Source organism: Etheostoma cragini, chromosome 17 (genome assembly GCF_013103735.1).
Source record: "Etheostoma cragini isolate CJK2018 chromosome 17, CSU_Ecrag_1.0, whole genome shotgun sequence".
NCBI classification, from domain to species: domain Eukaryota; kingdom Metazoa; phylum Chordata; class Actinopteri; order Perciformes; family Percidae; genus Etheostoma; species Etheostoma cragini.
The window spans coordinates 1,037,944-1,052,786 of NC_048423.1; the positions used below are offsets into that span (position 1 = coordinate 1,037,944).

The 14,843-nt window shown below is 39.3% G+C and overlaps 1 protein-coding gene across 1 annotated transcript in view; it reads left to right on the forward strand.

Moving 5' to 3' along the window:
* The window catches only part of gfra1a (gdnf family receptor alpha 1a), a 107,392-nt gene extending 93,663 nt beyond the window's left edge, over positions 1 to 13,729 (forward strand). The window contains exons 10-11 of the mRNA XM_034898462.1: positions 7,259 to 7,306; positions 10,048 to 13,729. Coding sequence (XP_034754353.1) covers positions 7,259 to 7,306; positions 10,048 to 10,185 — 186 coding nt within the window. The 3' untranslated portion in view covers positions 10,186 to 13,729. The remainder of the gene's footprint in view (positions 1 to 7,258; positions 7,307 to 10,047) is intronic.
* The last annotated feature ends 1,114 nt before the right edge of the window (positions 13,730 to 14,843 follow it).

Genomic DNA, 14,843 nt, shown 5'->3' on the forward strand with positions numbered 1-14,843 from the left:
CAAAATGAAATAATATCATAGGATTATGAGATCATTACTTTTTGATGTTTGTGTTTTATACTTCAGTTCAACAGTTTTGCCAATATAGTAATGCCAATATTTGTTGTTTCAATGCCAAATTTTATTTTCAATACCACAGGTTACTGTCACTGTTCTAGCTCCATAGAATACCAGCATCAACGTGGACAACATGTTTGTAACATTTACAAGATAGTTATGATAACGTGGTTGCCATCATAGCAGGTAAAATAGTTCCAGATTTTACTCTGTATTCTCGCAGGGCCAGCAGTGTGTCAGTGCTTCAAACCATTAGTGAAAGTATCGGTACATTTATAAAATTCTACTTTGAACTGATCTTTTGTTTGTTGTATAGCATCAAAATGTCAGTTACCATGACTCATTCATCCCCCACATCCTCCTTTTTCCCGTATTCGTCGTGTGTCAGTCTTGCTGTTGACTCACTCGTGCGTATATATCCATCTGTGTACCTGTGTCTGTGTCAGACCACTTGTGCCCGATAAGACTCTGAAACTGTATTTCTCAGCTGGAGCAGCCATTCATGCTCTACAGGAACACCAGCTCTCCGGCTGATGAAACAGAAGAATCACAAGCAGCAATCCTGAACACTGGTGATGGGCTCCTCCTGGGTCAGGGAGGATGCGGGGGTATTACTGTCATTACCAGCAAAGCAATGACACGCACTCAGAACTATTTCACATGTAATAATACTGCAACTAGATGAAGCATCATCAAATCTCTAAAGTTATTCCTAGGTTAACTGAAAGTCCTCCAGCAATTTTAAACTGAAATAATCAAACTATTATCATTACTTTTGTATCTGTATGCTGTTGTTTATAATGCTCCACACTGTAGTGATCAGGCATTATGATGCAGCTCTTCTGAGTTGTTTTTTTCTTTCTGCATAATCTCTGTTATGCATTTAAAGCTCTAATATGCCAATTTTTAAACATATAAACAATCACATTGTGTGTTTTGTCAATGAACATACTCATAAATAATAAAATCTATATTCACTTATCAAAATCTAGTTTGTAACCTCACAAACCAATTGCTTATTTATATATCCAGCATTCACAAATTTAAATTCACTATTCTTTTAGCTCTGTTTTGGTCTCAACCATCTCCGAAGGGTAATAACTAGCTCTTTAGCACCACTATGTTCACAAGCTAATCGCTAACTTTTGTCTATCAGCCGTTTGGTGCTGGGTTTATCAGAGCTGTAAAACTGAACGCAGCTCCTGTTGTTGCTGGAGGCGGGATTAATAAGAGCGGTGAGTGTGTAAAACAAAAACAAAAACAATGAGCTGAGAGAGGCCAAAATGCTCCGGAGGGCCAAGTGGAAATGCCAAGCTGTTTAATAATTCTCTAGGGGTTTGTAACTTAGAGTATTAAGCTAATTCTTTTCTTTTGGATACTCTGTAGCATTATTAATCAGAAAATAAGCATAGTATTGGTAACACTTTCAATGACTTTTTAACACTAACTAAAAACTGTCAAAGTGATAGTGATAGCAGGCTGCAATCCTGTGTTTTGAATGTGTGTGTGTGTGTGTGTGTGTGTGTGTGTGTGTGTGTGTGTGTGTGTGTGTGTGTGTGTGTGTGTGTGTGTGTGTGTGTGTGTTTTGTATGTTAACTTCACCCACTTGAGTTCTTGGCCCTTTTGTTTAGATTTGAATCACAGATTATGCTTTCAACTGACATTTTTATTTTTTAAACAAATATATTCACACATATGTGCAGACATACAATCCTGCACACACAGACAGAGACTGTAGACAGATGCAATTACACACAAATGCACACAAATGCAAGTGGACTGGCTCACTGACACATACAAAGTCTTTAGTGGTGTACTGGTGCGTGTGTGCTGTTGGCACTGCTCTGATAACATGTCAAGTACAAGTCAATGAGGGAGTTGTGTTAAAACACTTCTGTAGTGTTAATGTGTGTGTACAATTCTTAGTGTATTGGACTGAGGCTGCATGCATGTAAGTGTGTTTGATTTCATGCGTGTATGTTGGCATCCTGGCAGGCTATGCTGTTGTAATGACGCACTCCAGGGATAGGCCAGGGAGAAGATTCACTCCACTCTTTTCATTGATCTCTCTTTTTCAGACACACACATACACACACACACACACACACACACACACACACACACACACACATTCTAAATAATAACCATTAACCAGTGACTCAAAACCTCTCTACTTTCAGCCGATGACAGCTCAGCAACACTTACTGTAACAGTGGTGCGAATCAAAGAGTGGAGGGGGAAGTAAGTGGAAGGTATAACCGGTTAAAAGCTCCTCGTTTAAAACTATCTTCCCTTTTGTTAATGTTCTCAATGCAAGTATTGACTCCTTTGTGAAATGTTTAGACAACACAGGGAAAGTGCTTTTGACCTAAAGCTTCAGACTAAAGAGTGAACTTCCTGCTCTTTTTAGCTCTGTGGAGAATCTGTTGGTTGACTTATTCAAACTGAAGTTTCTCAGCAACTATTGGACAGACTGCTTTGAGATCTTGTACAGACATTCAAATGCCCCAGAGGATGAATCTCCTTTACTTTGGTGACCCTGACATTTCCTGTAATGCCATCAGTAAGTTGACATTTTTGGCTTTTGGTGAAAAAATAGCACCGGTATAAGGAGGATTACCATGCCTATTTGGTACAGATATCAAGAAAGTGCAGAGGATGAATCTTCATGACTGGTGATCTTTGACTTTTCCTTTAGTGCCACCGGCAGTTCAAAGTTGAAATAGCTACTCAACATCAACATCTACTCAAACAGACTACAAACAGTTTGGCACAACCATTGCCCAGGTATTGAATCCCGCAGATTTTGGTAATCCTTTGTTTGTTTTTGTTTTTTATCAATCACCACTATCAGGATAAAAATGTGAGTTTGGCCAATTCTTTGGTTTATCAGCTCTAGCTTAGTCTCGCCGTCAGACATAGCTACAGCGCTGTGGAGTGAGGTCTGCCTACATTACACCACAGATACATTCTGGGATAAGAGAAACATGCTCTGGGTTGTTTGTAGTTCTTAAAACCACACAATGATTAATATTGCACTAAACTCTGAACCTGGCTCTGCATTTGGTGAAACATTGGCATCCCGCAAAAAAACAAACACTACATACATTTATAATTACATACATACTTAGACTTAATTTACTCTATCCAAATTTTCTTCCATACTAGCATGAAGTGTTTGTGTTTGTTTCCTGTAGCGAAGTGATTTTGAGAACGTCAGCACACAGAGAAGGGCAACGCCGGACATGTGGTGCGTTACGCCAGGCTTTTTCCTGGAAATGTACTTCTGTTGATCCACACTAGCCCCAGCTATGCTTGTTGTGGGCTAATTAGCAAATGTCAGCATGCTAACATGCTTAACTAAGATAGTGAACGTGGTTAACATTTTACATGCTGCTCATCATCAGCATTTTACAACTGTCATTGCGAGGTTTGCCGTTGTTGCATTTAGCTGAAAGCACTGCATCACAGAGCCGTTAGCACGTCTGTTGACTGTTACTTTTGTTGTTGTTTTTTCTCTGCATTGTCTTTGTGTGATGTGAACGTGGTGGAGCAAGTGAGTAGTAGCTTTCTCCAAAAATCCAAACTACTACTACAAGGACACTCTACAAGGCTTTGCCCTTTTTTAAGTCATTACAACAGAGCTAGTTGGGCCCACAGCAAACTATCCACAGATAAAACAACAAATACAAACACATTACAAGATTGGAGAGGCACACATATACACAAAGAGACACACAGTTTGAAAGCCCCAGGCCTCCGACCGCCTGTTCTTATGAATGTAGTTGACTCCCAGGCAGGAAGTGCCCTGCTCAAATATGGAAATGGACCACATGCAAATGTAACTTTTCCGGCAGGTATTAGGTCAATCCACAACACGTGGACACAAGGCAGGCATATATGTAGTGTATTTGTTTATTTGTTGACGTTCAAATCTTTATTTACTTTAAATAAGTATTGCGGTTGTTTACACTATTAAAGGATACGTACATAGCTTTCACAGTACAAGTGTGATATCGTTTAAAGAATTTGCACACAAAAAAAACATTATAATCAACACAATTGGAGAATATTGGAAAGACCTAGGAAAAATTACACTAAATGTGTCTGCGTGTATAGCACTAGAGGTAAGAGAAAATGTTTTGAATCAAGATGGATATAAAAAAAAAAACTTTAACAAGTGCAGATTTGAGTTGTGCATGCGTCACTTTGTGACAAGTAGCATACAATATGCTAACGAGAGACTTCTGTAATGTCAACACAGTAAAAATGGACCTGCTTAACCCTTGTGTTATCCTTCTGGGTCAAAATTTCAAAAAAACATTTTTGGGGCACTTTTTTAATGCATTTTTTAAATTTATGGTCAACAAACCTAATTTATATGACATTGTACCCCCCAAAAAGCTGGAATTATGAATGATTTGGACTGATAGTTGAGATCAGAGACTGGCATCTGTCAAAGTTTAGTCAGGATACGTTTTGAAACCATTTTAAAAGTTTTAAAATTCACCCCAAATTCAATTAAAGTTATCATCAATTGTGCAATGAATGTTGCATGCGCCATGTTATTCTGGGTAATTTGTAAGAAACCCATATTTCTGATATAAAAAACCTTTAGAAACGGTGTTATTTTGACCCGAGGACAACACAAGGGTTAACAAAGGCTGTCAGATGAATGGTGTTTTGAGCTAACGTTAGCAATTAAACAATCATAGACCTTTAATATGATTCTCATCTTCTGTTATTGTTTGTAATGAGAAAAGTTTATTAGTTCATGGACTTCACAAATTTCAGGTTGACAGGTTTGTCGTAAACGTTTAAATCTGAGCATGCACGACTCACATATACACTCGACTCACATCGGGGAGTGACAGCATCATCAGAACAAGTGGTTGTTTTGTTTGTCTTTATGTTAAAAAAAGTGAAAGACAGGTCTAATTTTGGGGGTCTAGTGGGGGTGATTTGGGGAATTGTTTGAGCCTTTTGTCTGTATTTGTATCACAGATTGTGCCTTTAATTTAATCTCTCATTCCAGATAGAAAAGCCTTTTAAAAATACGGCCTCCATCCTGCTGAATTTGTTAGTTTTGAATCAGAGCGGAGACATTATAAAAACATTAGCCGTGGCAGATGGAGCCCTGCTTCTAAGTTCCACTTGCATATCATTTAAATGTCCAACTGTTTTGTCGTGAAACACTCAAAGTGCCCTCAGGATTTCTGTAAACGTTTCTTATCATTATGATCTCTCAGTGTCACCGTCTGAGATGTTTCAAACTTTTAATGAATTTAAACAATGACTTCCTAACACAGATGGGCGCTCATTGTGAACCATAAACTTACATAAGTGTGTTCAGTCATCGTGCTCCTCCAACCACGTATATTCCTTTGCTACCACACTTGGAATTCTTGCCTTGTTCTTTTGTTTGTTTCTTTATACAGAGGACTGCAATTACACCATGATTTATAGACACCACTCCCGACGAGCTTCTTTTTTTTTGGGGGGGGGGGGGGGGGGGGGGGGGGGTTAGTGCTGAAGCAAAGGTGTAATAACAGAATAGAGTTTCTCACTTTCTGTATTACCATGCCCGCTACATCCTGCTGTACATCCCTATTTTTGGGTCCGAATTCACGATACTGTATACTGCAGCCATTTGTTATTCTGTCACACACCTACAGCCTGAGCGCGCACACACACACACACACACACACATATATATATATATAACCAGAAGCCAAAACTGGAATTACATTCACGTACAGCATCCATCCTGAGGGCTAAGATTTACAATGCAGGTCATTAAAAGCAAAGGAGAAAATCTTTTCTCCAGCCCAAAACTCCTGCACAAGGTTTCAAAGTCATAATCAGACGCCTTATTTACCAAATACAGAACACAAATTATGAGATGTTCAGATGCTGATTACAAGGCCTGCACTGCAAATCAGCTCATCAGCTCGTCGTGGGCTTGCAATCAACACAAGTGGTAATCACTGTTTGTCCAAATTTACCTGAAGAGTACAGACACGGAGGGAAGAATGAAGATTACCGATGTGATGCGTCGCCACTGAACAAATGGCATGCTTATTTGTACATTTGTCTTTTTTTTCTGTTTACGTCTTGTTGGCAAAACGGTCGATTCAGTCTCCAAGAAATGTTTTTCATTTGAGTCAATAGTGAGTCTTATTTAAAAAAAACTGTTATTACAGTTTCGGTCAGGACATTTTATTATATTATTGGGTTTTATTATATTTGTGACCCGTTTAAGTGCCACTTTTATTACATTTTCAGAAAATCTATACATTAATTAGATTAGATTAGATTCAACTTTATTGTCATTACACATGTACAGGTACATTGCAACAAAATGCAGTTTGAGTGCTACAAAGATCTCTTCCTAATTTGATAAGTAGTTTTAGAAGACTAAACCTAACATCTGACACAAATTACACTCAATTAATTTCCACAATTAATTTGCAGTGTTATATTAAAAAACGCTATCAAAGCATGCGTCAGTGCTGTTGTCAAAGAGTTTGTGTGTGTGTGTGTGTGTGTGTGTGTGTGTGTGTGTGTGTGTGTGTGTGTGTGTGTGTGTGTGTGTGTGTGTGTGTGTGTGGGTGTGTGTGTGATAGAGAGAATCAAAGACAGTGTGTTTGAGCGTGCAACAGCCATTGAATGATAAATCGGAGATGAATCCGAGGCTGGGTTTGACTGTCCCTCTGTGCTCAGCTGAGCTCTTTTCCTCCTCTGACTGAAAACATCACAGGCTTTAAAAGTTTAACACGCTCTCAGGGTAAACTATCCAAGGTTATTGTAGTTTTTTTTCCCTCCCCGATTCAGCTTTAGTTTGCAATCTGTTTTTATATGATCAGTTTGGCGCTGAGCTTTCATAAACACTCAGATTATATGTGATGCTTATTTGGAGTTTAGTCACGGTGTGTGTGAACGCTGATGTCTGTGCACCTGTTGTGTAAAACGTGTTGACAGAGTATTTGCAGTCTGATGAGATTGCAGATTGTTCCATCGATTGTTGATCAAAGCAAATGAATAAGCGCAGATCCTCTGTGCACTCTCATTTCAGTCTCCTTGTGACAGATGTGTTGTAATGTAATTTTATGTAACTTTAGGACGTTAGTTAACCTTAGGAGACTTACACAACTCGTGAGCTGTAACATGGATCGTGACTCTTTGTGTCTTGCTGTTGCAGGCTCAGAAACTGAAGTCAAACTCATCTGTCGATGGCGTCTTCTGTGTGGTAAGTTTGTTATTTATATCATAAAATTAATTTTGTGAATTCATACTTAAAGGTGCCTTGGCACAGAAAAAAGTTTTTACTTGCCTTTTTTTTTTTAAATACGTTACATCCATCTGTGTTTGTGTTATGTTGTGAATGTGAAGATGAACGGCTACCTGCTCTGTCAGCTCTAGTCACTGGAAAGAAATTAGAGGAGAAATCAGACCAATCACAAAAGCTGGTCAGTCTGATGTCATGTTGCCTGAGCTCATTAATATTCATGAGCTTGCCCAGTTGCGCTGGGTAAAGGATGCTGATAGCCAGGCTCTCATTTAATAGCTGTTAGCCAATCAGAGTCAAGCAGCTTAGCTCATTGAAGAATAATAATGAGAAGTGGCGCATATCAAATCTTCTTGCAGGCTTTCTATATCACGCTAGAAGGGCTTGAAAAAAGGTAACCAAGGTAACCAAGTTACAGAGTCCATGCTAGAAATTCAGACATTACCACAAAGTCATGAAATACATGTGGCAGGGCACCTTTAAATCATGAGACAATAGCTGTGTTTGAAACCATCCCCCCATTCACTCACTCACTACATAGTGTTTATTAAATAGTCAACTAAAAAAGGAACGACTACACGAGATTAAGGACACTATACACTGAATACGTTGTTGCGTCAGTAGATGCGCCGGTTATATGTGTGTTAGAGGCAGGCGCACCCATTATCTTGTAAACAGACTTACTCAAAATACTTCTAATACGTCCCTTAAGCAAACCAGGCACTCAGGAGAATAATAAAATATTGTATATACAATATGTTGCATGTTACTTTTACACTGTTTAGAAACTAAAGCCATCTCCATTTTTCCTTTTTGGTTTTTAACGGGGCTTCAGCTTCTTCTTCTCCTCCGGAAACACGGCATTGCATTGTGGTATAAGGGAGTGAAATGTAGGGTACATCCTATGTACACTCATATTAGTTGTGCATTGTGGGCATTTCATAGAAAACTATTCAGTTAATGAAACACAGCAAAACGGCGAGCACACTATATAGTGAGCAATTTCTGGGATGGGGAACAGTTTCTAACACAGCTAATGTATAAAATGAAAAATGAATAACAGAGGAAATTTTCTAAACTTTTTCAACAAGTTCTAAACTTGTGGTCAGTAAAAGCAACTACATGTTGCCGGGTTGGCTCAGCAGGTAGATCCTAGCTGTACTGTCCATTAAAGGTGGAAATGCCCAAATAAATTATCTTAAAAAAATGAAAAGCCACTACATGACTTTGAGAGGGACAGCATAACATACTGTAAGATATTGAATAAAAACAACTCAGGGTTAGATGAGTTTAAAGCATTGTAACCGGCGTGTTATCGCCTCGGCGGCCATGTTGTCAGTTGTTGTTGTCCTCAACGCTTTCTTGTAAGAGAGTGAAACATCTATCACCTTTCTACTTCTTTGTTACAATTATTTGTAAAGCAGTGGCATCACATTTTTCCGAGCATCCTTGAATGCACTTCCAGAGATACAACACAAATAACAAAACCTCGACCCCAAATAAGCAATAATAATAATAAGAATAAATCAAGTCTCCCCATGTTGATTGTTGCAGTAAATTTGGATATTATATATAATGCTTGGTCAGATGTGCTATCAATAATGTGCCATGTCACAGCCTGTAACAACAACTTGTGCTGGGAGATAAACTCTCAAAATCATTCACCGTTGTATCTGACAAAACAGCTTTATTTAAGACCACAAGGTAATTGCTCAAGTTATCAAATAATCACCAGCCGTGATCCGCCCTGGCTGTTGGAAGTCTCTGACCTCCCCCTGACTGAGATGGCCCCGCCAATCCTTCCCACCTCCTTTGTAAACTCCTGGTCTTTGTAGTTCCTTTGAGGGCTGAAATGGGATTGTTGCTTATCTGGTGGCTTTTAAAGTTCACTGTAAATGTCATTGTACAATAATAAGGCAACATGCACTGGGCTGACATTTAATAGAGGCAGGGACAGGTCTGGGGGAGATGACCCAGCCGTTAGCTTACAGCTTTATTAGCAGGCAAAAGACCGCTGGTGAATCTCTGGATGCACATTCTTATGCATGGTGGCACATGCAATTTACACACACACACACACACACACACACACACACACTTTTTAGCTTTCCTCAGTGGCATTTAAGTCATAAAAACAACTATTTTTAGTTTGTCATACCAGATAAATATATTGAAGAGTTTTTGGAAACACTTTACTGGAAGGTATCTACATAACATGGACATAACACTCTCATGCACACATGACACAGTTATGACACAGTAATGACACATGACCCGTAACCTTAACTTGTCATAACAAAACCAAATGACACTTACTAGAAGAAGTGTTGTGTCATAAATGTTTATGACTTATTATGAATGACTTATATGTGTTATAATGTTTATTCACTTATTCACTTCACTTTCATGACAGTGTCATGTCACTCTTATGGAGATACCTTCAAGTAAAGTGTAACCAAGTTATTTCATAGATGATCTTATTGAATTAAAAAGTCTTGAATTAGTCCACATGTTTCGTGTATGAGTTAAACTGCAAGCTAAAGACCCTTTCATGTCCCAGAGGGTATAACATGCCGCTACAGGCAACTCAAAATGGTTTCATGCGTGGGATACTGACATACATAAAGACTTAAAAACCTAAATACCTAAAAAATTCAGATTCCAAACTCTCTGTCTCCTGTCCCTGTCTGTCTTCTCACCAGGACCCTCAGATAGACGGTCCGAGTACATCCAACGCCATCGTGAGGAACTCTGCTGTGTCCAGACGGGCCGCGGGCCTGGCCTCTCTGCTGCCCCCGCTGCTCTGGCTCTGGTACTGCCGCCTGCCGGCCGTCTTGTAGCCTCGCTGCTTCACAGCAACACACTACAACGGACTGACACACACACACACACACACATTTGTATAAAAGAAAAAGCAAAACAAGAAATGATATACTTTTTTTCCCAGTAATACCTGTTGTACTTTTATTTCCCTTTTGATTCCTCCTTTTGTTTTGTTTTTTAATGAATTTAGTTTGTTGTTCTTTTGCATTGCAGCTGTGTGCTAAACGGTGATCTGTACATGTAAACTCAGTTCGGCTGTGTGTTCCCTTTGGGTTAGTTGAAAAATGAAAGGGATTTAAAGCTTCTGTGTTGCTCTCTTGCGCCGAAATGACAAAATGCTCAAGGACTACATTCCAATAAACCACAGCTGGTGGCTGTTGGAAAGGTACATACAGCGTGAAGTTTACACAGTCGTCCAACTGGTTTCCACCCACGTCTGTTTGTGTGTTGGGGCTATAGGTGGGATCTTTTGCTCTAAAGTCACGGTCAGTTCGGTACCGGCTACATTTTATCACTCGGGCCGCCTTCTAGGTGTTATTCAGTCTCCTCTGTGGTTTGTGTATGTTTTGATAATGACGTGATCTGGTATATATATCTATATATATATACCATTTTTTAAAAGGTCCACCTGGATATTTAGCTTACACCAATGACCTGAAACATCAGAGAAGTTAGAACATCTGCCCTCGAAGCGTCTCTACTGTAGCTCATACTGATCGCTCACACATCACCGCTGGCAAAAGCACACAGGCAAAGACCCACAAACACACACTGCACATTTTCACACATTCAGACAATAACACAGACAGACACACAGCGCCAGGCTTTCTGCTCCCTTTTTTATTATTATTTTTTACAGCTTTTAGCAAACGCAGTGATACTCTGAGACCCCGGGACAGGAGGTTACACGCTGCTGTGGAAGGCTAAATCCACTCCACTCATTAGTGATTGTACATACTTGTAATTGTTAGAAATCCAAGCCATGTTCAGGGTTTCTGTTTGGAAGGCGACAGAGGAGCTGCTGAAGTTTCATCTGAATGATTTTTTTTTTCTTTCTGAATGTGCTTTGCGTCCACAAAACAACAGCTGGGGGGGAAAAAACAAGCTTATTGTTGTAGAGTTGTAATTTACGCCGGAGCTTAAAGCATCCTTTGCTGTCAGTTCAGTCTTATGACTTTTTTTCCTCAATTGTACAACTGTCAACGCGTGTTTGGGGAGGGAGCGATCACTTGACATCATGCATTTGCTGAGCTTCTACAGCCCCTACTTACACTCACTGCAGCCGTCGAGTTTTTTTTATTCTAGTATAGTGTCGATTGGAAACTTTCTCCAGCTTCACCGGAGGACCTTTTACTCGTTTACGGCTAACTTGTTGAAATTATAATCCCTGAATAAGGGTTTTTGTTATGCATAACCCTGTAACCTCACCAAATAATAAATAGATATGATCTGGTCTTTAGCTTGGGAAGTAGCACTATTGTACTACTGTACTGCAGAAGAAGAGCTAGAAGGCTCTGGAGGTCTGCAGGTGGATCTTTGTTAGCTGATGATGGGATGTTGTTGTCCAACCAAATTAGCATCGCCCTGGTTCTCTCGACCAAAAAGCGGGTGGATTTCTCCATTGGATTTTGAATTAATGCAGAAAATAAGCTCTGGGATAAACAAAGGTTATAATACTTGAATGTTTGTCCAGCATGAACTCCACTTTTGATTTTTAGAAGCGTAAATGCATTTGCCAGAAGTAAAAAGCTAACGTTAGGCCATAAAAACACACTGCACCACGGTCGCAACGACTTCAACGTCACCGCCGATAAACTGACAGTGACCTTTAAATGTCCCCAGCAATGTCTCCGTATTGTTTGACAATACATAGAAAGTCAACAAGAAGAGACATCACCAACATCGCGTTGCAGGGCACCTTTAAGCGAGCGTTAACCCAGAACTGATTTCAGGCATCCAACCAAAAACCCATTGCCTTTGAGACGAGGGAACCAGAGGTGCAAAGAGAAGTGCTAACTCATTTCTGGGTTTTAGGACTCGTTCTTGCAGCACTCTATTTAGCCAGGTGTGCTAACATTAGCAGGTAAGAACTCACACTTATTTCATTGTTATTCCAGAAACGGTAAAAAAAAAAAACAACTACACCACAATTCAAGCTCGCCGGATACAGACTAAGGCTCTTGGTAGTTGCCCCATGAACACATCTTCTGCATGCTCATTGGTCTACAGAGCTGCTGTGCTTGGTAACAGTTGCCAGATTTAGTTTGGGGAAGGGACAGCAAACGGTCAATTCTGTCTTGTTATGAAAGCAACTGCAGTGACGTGCGACTTCCGTATGTAAGTCATCCAAATATTCTGGATGATGCTCCCATGGGCTGCTGAGAAATAGCAGTAAAAAAACAAAACAAAAAGCCACAGCATCGCAATCACGTTTAGTTCTCAGACGTAAGACGTGTCTGTTTTGATCAGCTTTTCAGAGTTATTTGATTTTTGAATTCGCCACTTCCCTACAACACGTGACCGGGTCATCACATACAACACTGTGGCGTGTTCAGCAAGTTACTTTATCCACTTAGACACGCGCAAGAGCATTCATGACACAACGCTTGGGTTTATGTAGCTTCTCAAAACATCATTAATGTGTAATAGAAGTTAAATGTTATTTACCAAGCATTAACATGGTATATGCACTGTATGTACTTGGCTGAAACTATAAATTGGACAAATACATGTCTGATGATATTCTATTCCAGAGCATTGTGAGCTATTTTGACATTCAGATACAACATAGAGGACATTGAATAAATCAGAATATTGTTTTTTATAACAACGTATATGTATATTTCTCCCAGTATGTACATGATTATGGAATATTATTGAATCTGAGAAAGAGGATATGAACGTAACTGTCCTTACTGTAGTTATATACAACTGTATTTCCTAAGCATATTGTTTTGTACCATTAATGATGTTGCTCAAATATAGTATTGTTTTTTTTTTGGCTAAGATTTAAACTTATTTTTCTATCTTTTTCAATTTCTTTTGCTGTTTTAATGAGTTCGAGTAAATAAGGTGGACCGGGTTCAACTTTTTTTTCTAATAATTATGGTGACAATAACTAGAAGTTGAGCTAGAAAGAACATTGTCATTGCATGGTGATTAAGAAGGAAATAAATCAATGTTTAAGGACAAATATATTCTATATACCATACCATTGAAGGCTTACTTTTTAAATGGTCTATTTGGCCAGATGTGTGCGAGTGGGGAAATCTCCGTGGGTTGAATGAGTGAAGTGAAGGAAAAAGTTAAAGAGAAATGTTATGACTGATTACATTTCTCAGAGGTGTGTCTTACAATATGTCATTTTATATTTGAACACCAGTGTTATATCTTCATTGGTCCTGGAATGTGAGATAAAGTGCAGTTTATACAGGTGGTTCAGGGCTTCAGCTTTCTCTGCAGAGTGCTCAGAAGAACTCAGATTTAAGGGTCCCGCTGTTTGGACCAAAACATAAAGATGTTTGCTGTCCATCTCCACCTCATCTGTTGTTTCAAAATACCCCAAAATGGCTTTTTTGGAGATGCAGACTCCCTCAGCTATCTGGCAACATTAACTTCTTAGCTTGTGAAAATGTAAAATCTATTGTACAAAAGGTTACGATTAAAAACTGTTAAATCACTCAGACTGTGTGTGTGTGTGTGTGTGTGTGTGTGTGTGTGTATATGTGGGTGTGTGTGCATTATGTTATTTCACTGAACAAAGATAAACAAAGCAGCAAACAGACGGCATGGAGAATACCGATAGGTGACGTAAACCTTTAAAGAAGGTTTGGGGTGATCCTGGGAGTTAACGTTGACCTCAGGTTACCCAGCCGAAAGAACCGTGAAGAGCAAAGAGAGGACGCCGGATACAAAACAAATAGTCCTCTAAGGTTTCTGACAACTTTTATTTCTTTTTTTAGCTTTTGCCAACCGGCATGAGGGTGACGGGTCACGTCGGGCCGGTTGAGCACTGAGTGAAATCTTGTTATCTTGAGCTGCTGGAGAAACAAAACGTCTAACCTGTGTTTACCTGTGAGCTGCTTGGCTGATGATGACTTACTTTATGTTCAATTTAAACCATTTTTTACCATTTAACCATTAATTTTACCATTTTTTCAAATAGCTGCAACATGCTACATGCTTGGTTTTATGTAGCTTCTCAGAACATAACGAACTAGAACATAACATAACATAACATAACATAAGAGGACTTAGTGTTATTTACCAAGCAGAAACAGACATAAACAGACACACTGTATGTACTCGGCTGAAACTGGAGAAATTAATAAATATAAACCTAGCCTTGATAATAATGCTAGCCTGCAATGCACATAACACATTTGTGTTGCTTTTAGCTCAATGAGCAGCTCATTTCGCGCCTTAGCTCAGTGATTAGACGTCGGACCTTAACGCCGTACTCAGGTCCAGAGTGTTTACTACATGACACAGGTGTTATTGAAACAGGCGGCCATGAATAGACTCAGAGCAGGTTAGTTATTAAAAATGAATTAAGGGACTTCCGGTTGGACCGCAAGATGGAGTAGACGCTTTTTCTTGAGCTCCCACCTCGAACATTATTACTCTATTAATTTTCACTTCGTTTCTGTTAACCTAATAATAACTATAAAGTTAC